General features: G+C 39.3%; 1 protein-coding gene across 2 annotated transcripts in view; it reads left to right on the forward strand.

Moving 5' to 3' along the window:
- Positions 1 to 14,794, forward strand: part of LOC148300014 (uncharacterized) — a 28,616-nt gene extending 13,822 nt beyond the window's left edge. Inside the window, exons 1-13 of one of the 2 annotated variants that reach the window (XM_088275372.1) lie at positions 3,627 to 3,834; positions 4,843 to 4,948; positions 6,908 to 7,006; positions 8,361 to 8,459; positions 9,396 to 9,494; positions 10,461 to 10,535; positions 12,387 to 12,500; positions 12,784 to 12,918; positions 13,020 to 13,166; positions 13,245 to 13,343; positions 14,263 to 14,373; positions 14,454 to 14,556; positions 14,656 to 14,794. In XM_088275372.1, the coding sequence (XP_088131498.1) occupies positions 4,843 to 4,948; positions 6,908 to 7,006; positions 8,361 to 8,459; positions 9,396 to 9,494; positions 10,461 to 10,535; positions 12,387 to 12,500; positions 12,784 to 12,918; positions 13,020 to 13,166; positions 13,245 to 13,343; positions 14,263 to 14,373; positions 14,454 to 14,542 (1,173 nt within the window). In that variant the 5' untranslated portion in view covers positions 3,627 to 3,834 and the 3' untranslated portion in view covers positions 14,543 to 14,556; positions 14,656 to 14,794. Of the gene's footprint in view, positions 1 to 3,626; positions 3,835 to 4,842; positions 4,949 to 6,907; positions 7,007 to 8,360; positions 8,460 to 9,395; positions 9,495 to 10,460; positions 10,536 to 12,386; positions 12,501 to 12,783; positions 12,919 to 13,019; positions 13,167 to 13,244; positions 13,344 to 14,259; positions 14,374 to 14,453; positions 14,557 to 14,655 lie in introns of those variants that run through there. The other variant, XM_088275371.1, reaches the window with a different exon arrangement.
- Positions 14,795 to 17,804: the final 3,010 nt, after the last annotated feature.

The following is a 17,804-nucleotide window of genomic DNA, read 5'->3' on the forward strand; positions in this document are numbered from 1 at the left end:
TGATTTACATATATATATATATATATATATATATATATATATATATATATATATATATATATATATATATATATAAATATAGGTCCTCACCCAGAACCTCGCAACGCGCGGGTCTGGGTGAGGACCTATCCGACATCGGATAAGGAACTCTCTACAACATTCTTTCTTCTACTGTTCACCGTCCATAACAACTGGCGATGAGGATTATAAGGATTTTTTTAGATGGGAATGAATCTTTGTCAGACGGAGGAATATCTAATTTAACATACTCAACCTATGAAGGATTTTATGAAGCTCGTTTTGTGTTCAAAACAGCCGTTTTCTTTTGGAAAATTCGCCTACGAAAAAACCTTATATTCGTAAGTTGGCAATGAATGACGTCACAGAAGAGATGGAGTTATTTTAATATTGGTAACATTGCTAAATTATTGGCGGCTCTATTTGATGTCTATGGTCCCCCCCCCTCCCCTCATATTTCTATAACACAAATGGTAGTGTAGTGGTAAACAAACAACCTACAGTTCTATAAACCATAGACAACAAACCATATGACGTCATAAAACGTTCGATGACGTATACGAACGCACGTTTTTCGTTCTATTAAAATATCTAAAGTTTAAACCTTCATATTTCCCTTATTTCTTCTGTACAGATTTCAATAAGAAATCTACTGCCTTGTGATTTTTCGTTTTAATTTGTTAGCCAATACACCAACATCGTGATATTTATCCATTGCATTTATTATGTACAAGGTTTATAGATCATTTAGTGGATTTTTGTTTCTTTTAGCTAATCCAATATGTTTTTATTTGAATCCGTGTCGGGAACAGGAGGGATAATCTAGTGTGGGCCAATCGGGAACGTGTCAGCATTTGCTCATTGCCGGGAGGAAACCACGTGGAACTCCTCAGGAGAAGCCGCTCACAGAGACTGCTGACTGTCCTCAGCAGACCTTCCGTTCCACTCGAAGAGGGTTCGGCATTTTGTGTCCTAGCTTGGTTTATGGTACCAATGTCCTGCACCATAAATAGTACTGTGCGGGTAGCCCGTGTTGGTGTGCACGCGTGCCATTGTATGCAAGTACTAGAGCTGCTATCGACCGATGGCTATGCATTAGGCACAAATCAAACCCTTTCATCGCGGATCGGATGTCTGGGAACAATTAAGAGGTCGTCTTCTGCAATTCTCCGTACTAAATGGTGATTTTAACGCCAATAGAAAGCGCTCACTTCTATTGAATCTTTCAAGTTCAGCTTTTTCGTTAGTATAAGGTTTACACATAAATCATAACGGAAGTTAGTTTTGGAAATATATTCACATCGCGTGAGAGCAAAATTTTATATAGCGCTTTGATTGGCGTTTATGATGAGCCAGGATGAAAATTTTATCTGTAAGATTGAAATCGATAAGTACAAATTGCCAATTTGGATCTAGATTATATGCAAGTCTAATAGGTATTTCAAAATGGGTTTAAAGGAATGTAGGACGAAAGAACATTTATTTCATGAAGGGAACGCTTTGAGTTTTCAAAAATGCATTGAAATGGCGTCAACGATCAAACATTTAAATTAAAGAATCGTTCTGAATTTAAAAAAAAATATATTCAAAAGTCAACAGTTTTAAAAATAAAATAAGGAATCATTACCAGTCAGGAACGGGTTGACAATTCGCAAATTCTGCCGAATCGTTCGGTTGGCGATAAGACCTAAAAATGATTGTCACAAATGTTCCAGGTCAGGTACACGAGTAGTTTGTCGTTCAAGTGTAAATAAATGCTACAGGTGTGCTAAACCGGGACATTTTAAATTAATTATATTTTTTTCTAAAGATAAATGCGAGAATTTAAAGGCGATATCGGGAAATAACATGGAACAGATAGAACAGAACTATAGATGATATAGTTTTCAGATAATTGTGAATATAAATAATAGAGAGTTAAAATTTTTATTGGATTCTGGCGCGTCTGGTTCTGTGGTACTGAAAAATATTTAAAAATTATAAATTATCCAACGATCAAAGGAAATTACTTAGTTTTGACAAGCAGTTGCAAGTTGTGGGTAAATGTGTAATACCTGTTGGGTATAAGGAAGTATTGCAAAGGATCTATCGCACCAATGCCATTCAGCTGAGGCACGAAGAAGTCAGTAATCATGGTTCTGTAGCGCTCTCCATTGGCAGTAGCATTCTGGCCGGCATCGCCTACAAAAAACCCGGGCCAATGATTTCGCCTGCCCATAAAGCACACCAGCAGTGACTTTTATCGGATGTAAGGGCGTCTCGACAAAGGCTTCTGTGTTTTCTCCACTCCAAATTCGGCAATACCGCTTAGCACATCCGCATATCAGTTTTCTTTCAAAACATGTATATAAAGACACAAATTGAATGTATCCCCGCAAGTAAGAAAGTTGCCCCGCCCGGAGAGGAGGTGATATGGGGTTGTCAAACAAGGAGGCGCTAATATTTTGCACCCGATAAAACGAGAACAAACAGAAATAATCTTTAATGCAGAAAAAAGTACCGCGCACTCAACATTTGATGTTTAGTGCGCGGTCCAACATCCGACCAATGACACCGCGCGCGTGGCTGCGGCGTCAACGGCGTTCAAATTCAACCGAGTTTTAAAAATCAACTATGTCATAAAATTATAACTTTTACTGTTTTACCAATAAATATGGTACATATAACTATAATGCACGCATTTTATCGTGTGTCTAGATCAGAAATATTATAAATTAACATGAAAACTTTAAAAAAATAACTCAATAAAACATTACTCCTGGGATGTACAGTTTTGATTTCTCACTGATTTTAGTTGATAATTCAATCAAAAGTATGAGTCAAGTGTCGTCAGTAAATATGTATTAAAATTATAAGAAATAATGCCTTACAAAAAGCTTTCTTTACTGATTAGTAGATATCACACGAAAGTATCTTTATAATATGAACCGCCACGAATGGGGGCGTGGCTTAAACGGCGGCTGATTTGCAAATGTAAATCGCAAATCGTAAATTGCAAATGTAAATCGGCTGATAGGCCGATGGGTTAATGACATTTTGCCTTGGAAAAGAGGATCAAGCTGAATATTGTTTTCGACCCATTCAACGAACCTCGACGCGCATGATCGTCACGCGGTTTCAACTCTTGCAAATGGCAAAACGTACTGACTACAAATCAACTGTCAGCTGTCAAATTGACAGTCCGTACAAACAATGTTGACAGTTTAAAAACAAACCTTTGAAAATAAACCAAAGTACTAGCAATCGTCTACTGTTCCTCTCCCCCCATGACCACACAACAATAAACATCGGACATCTTTTGCCTCCAGATCGACTTTAAAATATGACATAAGTAAATACAATTTTTATATGATAAAATAACAGATTTTCCACATTTATTTTATTTGACCCGTGACCGGGTTCCGTCGTTACCGACATCGTCAGACTTGTGGAAGGCTAGACAAAATTATATGTTACAAACATAAAAAGGAAGAGGTCGAAGTCCATGATTTTAAGTAAAATTTTCTGTCAAAATTTATAATAATAATTACACATAAGTTATGGTTTGCAGTATGACTTTATGCAATTTTATTATAGAAATGTATTTTTGTTCGTAAATTGAAATAATGTCTGGGGAATCTGGAACCGTCGGTTGACAACCCTTTCTACTGCCCATTAGTGGGGGAAGTCCTGTCTTCTAAGATTTCGGGTAGTTATTTCTTATCGACATGACATTTGAGTAGCCGTTGTTTGCATTCAACCTTTGCTGCATTCTAGTATATAATCTCCGGGTGAACGCTTGTGTGTGACTTGGCCATTCAATATTCCCTTGTCAGGGTGAGTTTTTACTGTATTTATCTGTAAGATTTGTAACCGATCTAACTTACTAGATGCGTGTAAGGATTGAACGTTTTTATTGTTGCCTTTTTATTTGTCCAACTTTTGACGGTTCATTAATCCTTATTCCGCACGACCGTCCTGTTAGCGGCGCGTATGGTGATGGTGATCACAATAAATATGAGCCCGAATCGGCCTCTAATATTTAGTCTAAGTTTGATTTATTGTTAACCTCCCGGAACACGCGCTACAAGTTGTAACAATACACCGTGAGACTGTGAGGCATTCATTGTGTAATGGACCTGCCATTCGCCTTAGAATTTAGTACATAAATATCCCATAGACTGATAACCGACATAATATTGATTCTGTAACAGGTGGAATTCCACTTGTAGCTATGTGCAAGTCATCTTGTGACCATATTTAATTAGTGTCCTTATCAATCTATGGATAGATATACAAACCTGCCACCCACTGTAACACCAGGGACAGTTAAGGACAGTTATCTAGAAGCGATTCACGCCACTCGTTACGGTAGTCAAAAGTTGCAAGCTTACGCAATATCAACTTTGAATAATAAAGTTATTCGTTGCATCCAGTGCGTATTATTGACGCGAGTCCGCCTTCCATTCCTGACAATAGGACCTCAGCGTTCTGGAATTGGTCCCATAGCGTTCCCGTTGCGGACCAATACACTAAGTTTGATTTATTGTTAACCTTCCGGAACACGCGCTACAAGTTGTAACAATACACCGTGAGACTGTGAGGCATTCATTGCATATATTTGGCACACTTGACGCGCGGATCTCTTCCTCTACTGGATAGTAGCAGTATTTCTAGAAAATCACCATTCAATTAATGCCGGCAATGTTGAACAATGAATAGAAAACTGAGAGCATTCATCGTTGTTAGCTAATTGACCCTTTTCGTTTTTTTGTTACTTATGAATGTTGAATCTGATGATGGAATGGCTGTTTTTATTATAATTTATTGGTTATATTTCTACAGATGTCCGGACAAGGTTTACTGGAGGCAGCGGAAGGGGGAGATGTGGCGAAGGTCAACACTCTTCTTAAACAACATAATATAAACGTAAACTGGACAAATAGTCAGGGTAAGATATTCCAAGATTATTGAACTAGTGAACCGAGGAATGTAGCAAAGCGTAGTAGCGAGGAATGTAGCAAAGCTTAGTAAAGCGATATGATATACAAGTGGGAGAATATTACTGTATTTATTCTACCTTTGCCGGCCAATGTCAAGTGGAAAGCCCCGCGAGTAGCTAGACTTCCATATGGAAGTCTGGGAACAAATAGATGGTTCGCTCTGTTAAGGCACCTATCCCTGCAAGCTAGTTTGGTTCCTCCACATTCCCGGATGATATATATTTGCCTAACTGCGTGCCTCGGACAGTGGTATTGGGAGGGCAGTTACTCGCCGCTAATAGCTTCTTCAATGTTCCGTGTCCGTTGCGCAGTGGTTAGCGCGTTTGGTTACCGCGCTCCGGGTCCCCGGTCCGATGGCTAGAATACTGAATACCGTCGGCCTCGCTCCGTGTAAAGCTCAAATTGTAACAAAATTAACTAACTAACTAACCATCACGCCGCTTCCCGCAGGGGTAGGCAGAGAGAATCGAACGCCAAACCACTCGGTCTTTGCAAACATTCTTTGCCTCTTCTACATTCATGCATCTCCTCATACATACCCGACGATTATTACGACTCCTGACCCGGCCGCTTTCAAGTATTTGACATACCTGATTGTGCCAAGTTTTCCTCGGTCGTCCTCTGCTTCTTTTTCCAATTACATTCGCCTCATAAATTTGTTTAACCGTTCTTTCTTCACTCATACGCTCCACATGTCCAAACCATCTCAACACACCTTTCTTAATTTTATCGATAATGCTTATCTCAGCCTTACATTCTTTCCTTATTTCATCATTCGAACATCTATCAAACATCGTTTTGCCACACATTCGTCTGAGCGATCGCATTTCGACTGCATTCAGTCTGCTTTCATCCTTCTTTTGCCAACTCCATGCTTCGCTTCCATACATAAGGGTTGGAACCAGAACTCCATTGTGTACTGCCAGTTTAGCTTCCGCTGATAGATTTTTATTTGCTAAAACTGATTTTAGTGCACCATTCACTCTGTTCCCAGCATTCACTCTCCTTTCTATGTCTTTATCAATCTTTCCATCCCTAGAAAACATACTACCCAAATATATGAAATCATCTACCTGTTCCTAAATCTCCCCATTTACCAATATTTCACACTCAGATCTATTCATCTCTTTCAAAAACCATGATTTTGGATTTGCTAACATTCATCAATAAAACACTTTCCTTGCACACATTATACACTTTTGTCACCAACGTTTGCAGGTCTTCTTTGCTATCGGCAAGAAGAACAGCGTCGTCAGCATATAAAAGGCAACAAACGGTCAAATTATTCATTCTTGCTCCAATATTTAAACCTTTCAGCTCTTACATGCAGTTATCCATGTATAGATTAAACAGCCAAGGCGACATTACACATCCCTGTTTTACACCTTTAGAGATGTCAAACCAGGATGTTAACAAAATTAGGTAACATATAATAATTTTATGTAATAATAAATGTTTTCTTTAAATGTTTAAAATTGCTACAAATATTCCACCGTATATGTCATTGACTTAGAACAATAAACACAAATAAAAAATTGTATTCCAGCAAGGTTTCTATTCCAAATTTACAAATCTTCTTGCTGACGAGGTAGAGAACTCATACAGAATAGAAAATCTCCTTATTACATTATGATTCAAATGTATTTTTTAAAAATGTTATAGAAAAGAACAATAAAAAACTAATGGATAATTATATTTCATAAAGTGATGTGAAAATAAGTATTTAGTTATGCCCTTCAAGTGATTTCTCACAAAAACGGCACAATATAAGTTGTACAATAAATAAATAATTAAATGCAAGAAAGTAATTAAATGCTGGAAAGGTTACTGGGATAGGTAGTGGGGTCCTGCTACATGGCCTCGCGCTGGCCGTGCACCCTGTATATACAGTACATCCTCCGTTACAGGGTGGACTGCACTACACTGTGCAGCACTGTGGGGCCACCTCCCGGTAGTACGGGCACTCCTGCAGGCGGGGGCTGCAGTAGATCTGCAAACTAAGCTCGGTAAGTGTAACTAGTAGTAGCAGTAGTAATATGCCCAACACACGCAATGTACATACAGGACACCATGGTATATAGGTTACATGAATCATCACTAACTAGCAGAAACGGAAATATACATTTATTTGCAAACGGCGCATAAAGACCTTTTATATATTAAATGTTAAATCAAGCACTGATTTTTTAATCTACTAAAGAATCAATTTTTTTTAGCCTTACTGCAAAAATTAAACTAAAAAACAAAATATCAACATTTCAAAGTCGATCCGGATACATATGATGATTTCCGATATGTTTAAAAGTTTGTATATACTGTAAAAACAATATTTGGGGCTTTTCATTGCACTGCATAGCCAACCCCAAGGTAGACGACTCGCGGTCAGACCACCATAGAGATGAATTAACAGCTGGAAATCGACTTCGCAGGAGGCTAATCCGTCTATAAAGAGGGGGGTATGAATGCACATACATAAAGTGATCACTTGAGTCAGCCAAATGCCAGGTCGTAAGCCCTGGGATGCTCAGATATACATCTTATTTGGAATAATTGATATCATGCATATGGTGAATAATCCAGTAACTGTCAGTTTCTAAATTATTTTTAAAATGTTGATAATGAAATAAATTAAACATTTTCTAGCATTAACTGTCTCCCATTCACCAATTCCAATTATGTATTAGCTAAAATAATAAAAAGGATATTTTCTGGGGTTTCTCCAGGACTCGGACCTCACATACTAATATAAGAGTTTCTGCTCAGTAAAAAAGGTTCTTCGTCTTACCAATAGATGTCACTAGTGAAAATTCTAGTGATTCTTGTACAATGTTTCAAAATTGGATCATTCATATAAGTTCCTAGAATTTCATTAGTGTGATAGTCAATCATGGGTAGAATTTGTGAATGTTGTCGCGTGTAAAGTGATCGCTTAAAACAAGCCTACGACGGTCGAAGGCCCCGTAAATGCCCAGACTTTCGTGTTCTTCTTCATCTATGTTGAGATGTAAACAATCATATGATAAATAACTCCTATAATTGGGGAGATAATCTAGATTTGTGAACAAGTATTTGGACACACTCAAAATATTGTTCACATTTAACTTTTTCAAAACGTAAAAAAAGTAATTGACAATTATGTTTTATAAAATGATCTGAAAAATAAGTTCAACTTCCCCTAGCCCTTCGAGTGATTTCTCTTGAAAACGGCGCTAGATGAATTGTCCAATAAATACATAATTAAAGGTAAACTATTGGTGACTATAACATACTGGGGAGGTTACTGGGATAGGTATTGGGGTCCTGCTACATGGCCTCGCGCTGGCCGTACACCCTGTATATACAGTACATCCTCCGTTACAGGGTGGACTGCACTACACCGTGCAGCATGGCAGGGCCACCTCCCGGTAGTACGGGCACTCCTGCAGGAGGGGGCTGCACTAGATCTGCAAACTAAGGAAGGTAAGTGTAACTAGTAGTAGAAGTAGTAATGTGACCAACACATTCAAAGAAAATATAGAGGACTTGGGATATAGATTTGGCATTAGTGGTGCATAAGGCACCGCATCATACTCTTTTATAACTATACAAAAGCGGGGTGATCAGATCGGTGGTACCCAGTTGAAGTAGGTGAAGGAACTTAGAAATGGAGGAGGAATAGAAGGTCTCGGAAGGGTTTTTGGATAGGTATTGAGGTCCCGCTACGCGGACTCTGTGACATGTGTGCGTATGTGTATGACACAAACCCGTGTATGTATTATCTCCCTCGTTTAGAATAACTAACTAACTAACCATCCCGCCACCCCGCAGGGGTAGGCAGAGAGAATAGAACGCCACACCACTCTGTCTTTGCAAACTTCCTTCGCCTCTTCCACGTTCATGCATCTCCTCATACATACCTGCCGATTGTTACGACTACTAACCTGACCACTTTCAAGTATTTGGAATACCTGATTCCACATTCTTCTGAGAGATCGCATTTCGACTTCATTCAGTCTACTTTCATCCTTCTTTTGCCAACTCCATGTTTCACTTCCATATATTAGAGTTGGAACCAGGATTCCGTTGTGCACTGCCAGTTTAGCTTCCGCTGATAGGTTTTTGATAACTGATTTCAGTGCACCATTCACTTTGTTCCCGAATTATTTATTTGTTATTATTATCATTCATTTCTTCTTTTATTGAACTTCCTTTATAAAAAATGTGCAAACGTCGCGGCCTACACGCGATACGAGTGAAGTCCTTAAGTTTCACTTAAAAAACAAAATAAATGCAACAACTATAAACTATTGGTGACTATAACATACTGGGGAGGTTACTGGGATAGGTATTGCGGTCCTGCTACATGGCCTCGCGCTGGCCGTACACCCTGTATATACAGTACATCCTCCGTTACAGGGTACACTGCACTACACTGTGCAGCATGTGGGGGCCACCTCCCGGTAGTACAGGCACTCCAGCAGGCGGGGGCTACAGTAGATCTGCAAACTAATGCAGGTAAGTGTAACTAGTAGTAGCAGTAGTAATATGCCCAACACACGCAATGTACATACAGGACACCATGGTATATAGGTTACATGAATCATCACTAACTAGCAGAAACGGAAATATACATTTATTTGCAAACGGTGCATAAAGACCTTTATGCGCCAGCAATTACAAATGATTTAAAATATAGATTTTTAAAAATATATTTTTAATATTAAAAGCATTGTTAACTTTGTGGTATGGTAATATAACACTCTCCTTATCATTCATCATTCGCTTTGTGTAATACCACTTAAATGCTCTACTTCATGACCTCACGATTCAGTTGACCTGATGATGAAATGGTTATTCCGAAACCGGTAGTCGCGGAGGAGAGTTTTATAGTTTATTCATGCATAATGTTTTGTTCACATTTGTTTATAGATATACTATTTAAAACTTAGCAATTCTAACATAGACACTAGATACATGATAGATCAGACTCACTGTGCCGTCGCTCTGGGCGCTCAATTACAGGGCTTGTGAGCTGTCATGGGCTGGTTGAGTGATCGCCGTGCACACGTGCAACATTCGCCAATTCTACCCACGATTAACCTATTGACTACGGGTTGCACGCATTGGTGCGTTTCAGTAGGTACCTTCAACTTCACACACAAAAAACACGCTTCGCTGTGTAGCGGATAGGTGTGAATATAGTGAAAACATTCACGGATGGGAACATTGGTACACGAGTATAATAAATCCAACATAAAAATCCAGTTTCCGGTAAGCGCTGGTTCAAAATGCCCGAATAATGCACATTGTTCATATTACCCCCATTATGTTATGTATGTACTTACACGATTCAATGTCTGCCAGTGAACAAGTCATTTCTGTCTTTCTACCTTCATTCCGCACCAAGATGTCGAGGGTATCCAGGCTTAATGTACAAGCTCCGCTCTTGTGAAACTATTTTATATTTTTTAATGTTTTTAGGTAAAACACCACTCGACTCCGCTAAAATATGTGGTCACGAGGAAGTAGTAGCTTGGCTGGAGTTGGAAATAGGCAGTAAGTATAAGCCAGTAAATGTATTCACAACCAGTGGAATGTAAACATTTCCTACCAACTATACACTTTCACATAAGTATACCCACAACAAGTACCTACTTGAATCTAGACTAATATATTTACTAGTAGATGTGTGCACGCTACAAAATAAAACATAAGAAGTAAATACCGTTCCCGAAAATGAGGCGACGTTTTACAGGAAATAAGTTGAGGACTCTTCCTAATATCTGCTGGACTGAACGTGTTATGGATATACCTAATGTTGTATCGTGCAAAGAATGTGTCATTTTAAAGTGATGAATATAAAGCATGTTGGTGTTTGCACTCCCTCGGTGAGTAGCTAGGTTTGTGTCTACCGCCTCTCTATACACCACCAGCATAGCACTATTCACCCGCTAACACTGCGCAATATACTAATCACACGCGTTCTCGGTCTGCCCTCACTCTGACGCACTCTGCCTAGTCCTTCTAACGATACTAGCATGCAGGTCTAAATGACCAATCACAGAGCATGTTATACTAACAATGTTAATATTGCCTTTCCAGACATGCAGTGTGAACTCTGTTAAAAGGAGACCTCCGACTGCCTTTATCATTATTTTATTTGTAATTTTTCCTTTACATCATCACACTATTTTATAAATATTTAGGCACATCCTGTGCGTGGGTATAAAATATAGTGCAATGTACTTTATGGTTTGAAGCTAATTGTAATCACATTAAACTGGAAAAATAGGTGATTTAATAAGATGAGGAGTAAGAAATATGACGTATTAAGTATTTTCCATATGTTTCTTGTCCTTCCTCTCTCCCTTCCCTACAGACTGCTCCCGACCTGCGGACAGGAGGCTCGGCTGGCGATCCCACTATACCGGCTGCTTGGACACAGGAATCCGTCCCTCTTGGCTACCTCCATATGCCGCGCTCTCCGCGTGGGACTCTCCTAACGAGTGACTCCCGTTTCTTCCTCCGTATACCGCTTCCATTCCCCTCCTTACACAAGTCTCGTAACCTGGCGTAGGTTCTTCCTGTATCTTCTACGGAGTTGTGGACTCCCAACATGACTCGCGTCGCGAGGCCCCACGTGATTTCATCTACTCTCCATGTTGAACTAATCTCCCATCTCTCGATCTCCAATCATCCTCCCGTGTCGGAGTATGGAGTTTTATCCTCTTGCAGAATCGCTCCACTTCCTATTGGCTGGCGAGGATATGTTACTACCCCCAGAATAAAGCTCAGCCTCCTCGTCCAGCCCTCAGTTGATTGCCACGCCATTTACAAAACTTTAATGCTTAATAATAATAAAAATAAAGTAAGAAACAATATTGCCAAACACGTCGACAAGGAATAAATTAAACGGCTTTAAAAGACCGATAGTGCTTTTGCAAAAAAACTATCTTTCCAGGTTGCAATAATATTACTTTAACAGAAAATGTCTTTTGGCGGTGCTTTAACTCGGAACTTCTTTACAAGGCAATTCCGAATTTCTTAAGATACACGATCCAGGGATTTATCTCGGCGATATTATACATTATGACGGTTCGGACCATTTAGCAAAATAAAGTATTCGAGGGTGTAATTGAAGAAAGGTTCAAACCTTTCCGCGATCCTATGCAATCGTCGCTGGCTTTGAAAATAAGTAATTTTTACTTTTATATTGCGAGAAGGTTAGTTTAAAAAATTTCAGACCTTTAAAATATTGTTGTTGATGGATTGTTTTGCCAGCTTTGTCGGTGCTTTGATAAAATAAAAGTGGATGTATAAAACATACCTCGTCAAGTTTACACACACCAAGACAGCTGTCCAACCCGCAGACGAGAGATGACAAGTGACTTACTGTTTGATCCTCAGAACGCAAGACGGCCGAGTTGGAGCAGAAAGTTAAGGAGCTGGAGGAGGCCCTGACTGCCCGAGCCGGCCCCGCCCCGTCCCTGGAAACCCTGCAGCAACACCGCCAGGACACGGGTACTGAGTCTTGTTGTTAAGTGCGAGAAATTATTTGAACACTTTTACAAACACGATGGACAAATATTACACTCTACATCGGATTCGCAAACAAGGAACATTAGGATCATTTGATATTGATAAATACATTTATAGAAAAGAGAGTGAATGATGCGCTGAATTCAGTTTTAGCAAATTAAACCTAGGATCTACATAAAGAAGAAGAAGAATAATATTGTTTTTCAACCTGCAGACAAGATATGACAAGTGATCCTACTTTACTGACTTACTATTTGTTCCTCAGAACGGGAGATATTGCAACACACTGCACCATTGGAGCAGAAAGTTAAAGAGCTGGAGGACGCTCTGACTGCCCTAACCACTCCCAGCAGCTCCGCTCTGTCCCTGGAAACCCTGCAACAATACCGCCAAGACACAGGTACTGATTCAGAATATTCACAAACAAGTTTCAATATTGTTTTCCAACCTGCAGACAAGAGATGACAAGTGATACCGACTTACTACACATTTGTTCCTCAGAATGCAAGACGGCTGAGTTGGAGCAGAAAGTCAAAAAGCTGGAGGACGCCCTGACTGCCCTAACCGCTCCCAGCAGCTCCGCTCTGTCCCTGGAAAGGGTGCAAGCTAAACACGCCGAAACCCTGCAGCAACTCCGCCAAGACACGGGTACTTTGATATTCAGAATATTCTTAAATAAGAGATGACAAGTGATCCCACTTTACCGACTTACTATTTGATCCTCAGAACGCAACATGGCCGAGTTGGAGCTGGAGGACGCCCAGACTGCCCGAGCCGGCCCCGCCCCGTCCCTGGAAACTCTGCAGCAACACCGCCAAGACACGGGTACTGAGTCATGTTGTTAAGTGCGAGATACTAAATCATCACCATTACAAATATGATGGACAAATATCATACTCTACAGCGGATTCCCAAACAAGGAACATTAGGATCATTTCATATTGATTAATATATAGAAAGGAGAGTGAATGGTGCCCTGAATTCAGTGTTATCAAATAAAACCCCATCAGGGAAAGCTAAGCAGCACTGTCCCGGTAATGTATGGAAGTGGAGCATAGAAGGATGAGAGTAGACTGAATGCAGTCGGAATGAATCTCTCGGTAGATGTTCCGATGGTGATACGAGGAATGGGGGCAAGGCTGAGATAAGCATTATCCAGCTAACTAAGGAAGGTGGGTGGAGATGGTTTGGGCATGTGACGTTCACCATTCTACCCACGATTGAGAACCCTATTACTCGGATTCAGAGAGTTGTATATATGAGGGGAGGTCAAGAAGTTCGCGGAATGACAGGGAAGGATAACGAAATGAAACATTAAACTATTTTTCCTTTTCAATGTATTCTCCCTTAACCCTAATACATTTATTAGATCTGTCAAATAACTTATTAATACCGTCAAAAATAAAAGATTTGTCTTGGGCGTCAAAATAGGCCAAAATTGCCGACTTTACTTCATCGTAGTCGCCAATATTTTTCCACGCAGTTCTTTCTGCATTTTTGGTAACAATTGATAGTCGCTTGGGGCCAGGTCTGGGCTGTAGGGTGGGTGGCGCAGTTGTTCAAAACCGCACCGGTGAATGGCAGCCGTCGCAACACGGCTTGTGTGCATGGGTGCATTGTCTTTTGTAAGCTTTCCTCGCCTTTTTTCTTTAATAGCTTCTTTTAATTGATCTAATAAAGAAACGTGGTATTCTCCCGTTATTGAAACACCACGTTCCTTATAATTTATTTCATTTAGTAGGAGCAGGTATTTCTCCCCTGATGGTGGCTGCCAAGGAGGGAAACTCGGAGGCAGTCGACGTACTACTGGCAGCGGGAGCTGCGGGAGCTGCGGTCGACCGATCGGATAGCAAAGGTAACCCATACTATCCTTGGCCGATTACAGATCTAACTACTCGCACGTCTGACTGCACTGATGTATATCCTCGGTTGCAGGTCGGACAGCCCTGGTGTATGCGCTCCGAGGGGGTCACCTGGACGTGGTGAAGGCCCTGTTAGCGGCAGGAGCGGATGCCAATCTGTGACCTCAATTAGCAAAGTAACTTTACTTTCGTGAATTTCTACTCGTAATCGGGTTAGTACTTAAATATGACATGAAATGTATTTACATTCAGCACAAATGTTTGTCTGTTTTCAGGAAATCCACTTGCTGGACTCGCGTTCTTCTCGTGTAAAACTGATCCACCCTGATCCACGCCTCGCCTCGGTTGGCGACATATACCATATTGTACATACTTTTATATTGTAAATAATAAATACATATATGTAAACAGGGATCTCTACTTATTCTCAATGAAAGCACCCATCTAGATCATGAATACCCACTCGTGTAAATATGCTGGCCACATAGGCGTCCTGAATGCTCACGTACCTGCAATGGGGCTTTACTGATAAGTGCACCTACCGTAGCTATATGGGCAACTTGCATAAACGCCAGCCTGCTGTGGGTGTAGACTGGGTACCACACCACACCAGTCAGGGGGGGTCGACTCGTAAACGTCAGATTGTTCAAAAAACGACCAGAAATGACGAGACACACTAATACACTAACAAAAACACCAAAACGGGAACGAAAAATACGAGATACCAACAAGTTGTTCAAATATTTCAAATATATATACGCAAACTATGGTTATAGACAATTATCGATAGAAAAATAGAAATCCGTATATGAAGAACTTGATAATATTGAGTATTATGCCAAAGTTAAAGTTAAATTTTGCGTATGAAAGTGTAGTTTTTCTTACTTGACACAACGCTCCCTTGAACTTCCGCAGCACCCCCCAAATGCAAAAAATTTAAAAGCGCCTAGCCAGACTTTCAAAACGCCCACAAAGCGGCGCTGGCACCCCCGTTAAGAAACATAACTTCAGAAAGTGGTGAGCACTCCTTCCGCCCTTTTAAAATATTGTATTTTCTAGAATTTTAAATATAATATAGTAATTTGAAAATTCTATCGTTTTTGTTTTTGTTGAAAAGCCTTATATTTATACATAGTTTGAGATAATAATTTCAAAAAAAGTTACCATTACCATTTACCATTGTAAGGCTGAGTTGAGTAACCATTATTAATCGCCTGAACTCTTTTTATAAATGTCGCGTTTTAGCCGTGACCTTTCTATTTTTGTTTACACTGAAATAAATAAATTTAGATAGTGAAATATCTTCTTTTTAGTATTAATATTATAATTTTGAAAATATGTAATTCAACAAATTTCAATATAAATACCATTTAACCTGAAAAAATAATGATAAATATTTCGGCGGGTGGATTCGACATTCAGCCGCGGCGAAGTCACGCCCAGCCGGGAACTTAGTACTTCTAGCCGTTTACGTCACTTCCGGCCGCTGGCGAATATCACTTCCAGCCATAAAAAATCGAGGCAGTTGGCGGTCTTTATATAAATTAGTTAGTCTGTGACACCAGTGCAGAAAGCTGCATGCAAGGTACCCATATGGGCACTGTATGTACACTACTGGAAGCAGCTTATGAAGCAGGGTTGCCAATCTGTGGGGAATTCCCCAAACGGCGGGGAGTTTCAACTCGATCGGGGAATTTGTGGGGATTGATGAGATGTCAAAAAATAATATGAAAAATAGCTCTTATAATTGGAGACAATCCATATTTGTGAACAAGCATTTGGACACACTCAAAATGTTGTAAATAAATTAACTGGTCAAATCTTATGCTAAGGTAATAAAAATAAAAATTATATTTTCTGGCGTTTTTCATTTATGTGATCATAATCCAGGATTCGGACCTCACATAAAGCAGTTTGTGTTCAAACAGTCAGCTCAGTAAAATCTTTTTTTTCATTTCACCAATAGATGTCTCTAGTGAAGTTCTGGTGATTCAAGAACAATGTTTCAATATTGGTTCATATATATATATAGAGCTTCCAAGAATTTGAGTAGTGTGGTTGTCGATAATGGGTAGAATTGGTGAATGTTACGCGTGCGTAAAGTGATCACTCAGACCAGCCTATTACGGTCGTCAGCCCCGTAAATGCTCAGACATCCATATTCTTCTTCATCTTTGATGAGATAAAATTATAAAATACAAAATAAAATTGATAATTTTTTTTTATTTATGTGTCCTAATTAATATTTCTGGTTTTAAAATTTCTTCAAAATGTTCATAAGTACACAATTTTTTGTTGCTGTTGGTTCATTGTGTGTTTTCTTCTCTCGTCTGGTCGTAGGAATGCTTTTTTTAACATTCACCCTGATTTTACTTTCTGATTACCTCTGCATTCAAATTATTTATAAAACTTACAGAAAGCAATAAGTATAAAACTCGTTATAATTTTATTTTTACTTTTTATGTCTTTATGCGGTCCTTGGAAATTTTTTAGGTCATCGGTGCGGTCCGGGGTGCGATTTGGGTTGGCCAGGCCTGATTTAGAAGATTCTTAGGTAGGTACTGAAATTAGTTTCCATATTGTCTATGACAAGATAATTGTCTATGCTCCTCTGTGGGCCGAGTCGTGTCTAGGTTACGCTATAGAAAATTTTCATTTTATCAGTGATACCTCGAATGTTAGTCGCAGGAGCAGGGGGGGTCGACTCGTAAACGTCAGATGGTTCAAAAAACGACCAGAAATGACGAGACACACTAATACACTAACAAAAACACCAAAACGGGAATGAAAAATACGAGATACCAACAAGTTGTTCAAATATTTCATAGATTTATATTATCCACTGACACTTCGTGATGGAATTGCATTTTTAATTTATTATTAGATTAAAACCAATATTTTTAGCTTTTCCACTTTTTTATTTGACCAGCGACCGGGTTTCGTCGTTACTGGTCTGATGATGTCGGTAACGACGAAACCCGGTCGCTGGTCAAATAAAAAAGTGGAAAAGCTAAAAATATTGGTTTTAATCAAATATTTCAAATAAATATAGACAAACTATGGTTATAGACAATTATCGATAGAAAAATAGAAATCCGTATATGAAGAACTTGATGATATTGAGTATTATGCCAAAGTTAAAGTTAAAATGAAAGTGTAATTTTTCTTACTTGACACAACGCTCCCTTGAACTTTTGCAGCACCCCCCAAATGCAAAAAAATTAATAACGCCTAGCCAGACTTCCAAAACGCCCACAAAGGGGCGCTGGCACCCCCGTTAAGAAACATAACTTCAAAAAGTGGTGGGCACTCCTTCCGCCTTTTTAAAATATTGTATTTTCTAGAATTTTAAATGTAATATAGTAATTTGAAAATTCTATCGTTTTTGTTTTTGTTGAAAAGCCTTATATTTATACATAGTTTG

Source organism: Brachycentrus maculatus, unplaced genomic scaffold (assembly GCF_059751285.1).
Source record: "Brachycentrus maculatus isolate JH-2025_06_01 unplaced genomic scaffold, ASM5975128v1 h1tg000852l, whole genome shotgun sequence".
Lineage (NCBI taxonomy): Eukaryota > Metazoa > Arthropoda > Insecta > Trichoptera > Brachycentridae > Brachycentrus > Brachycentrus maculatus.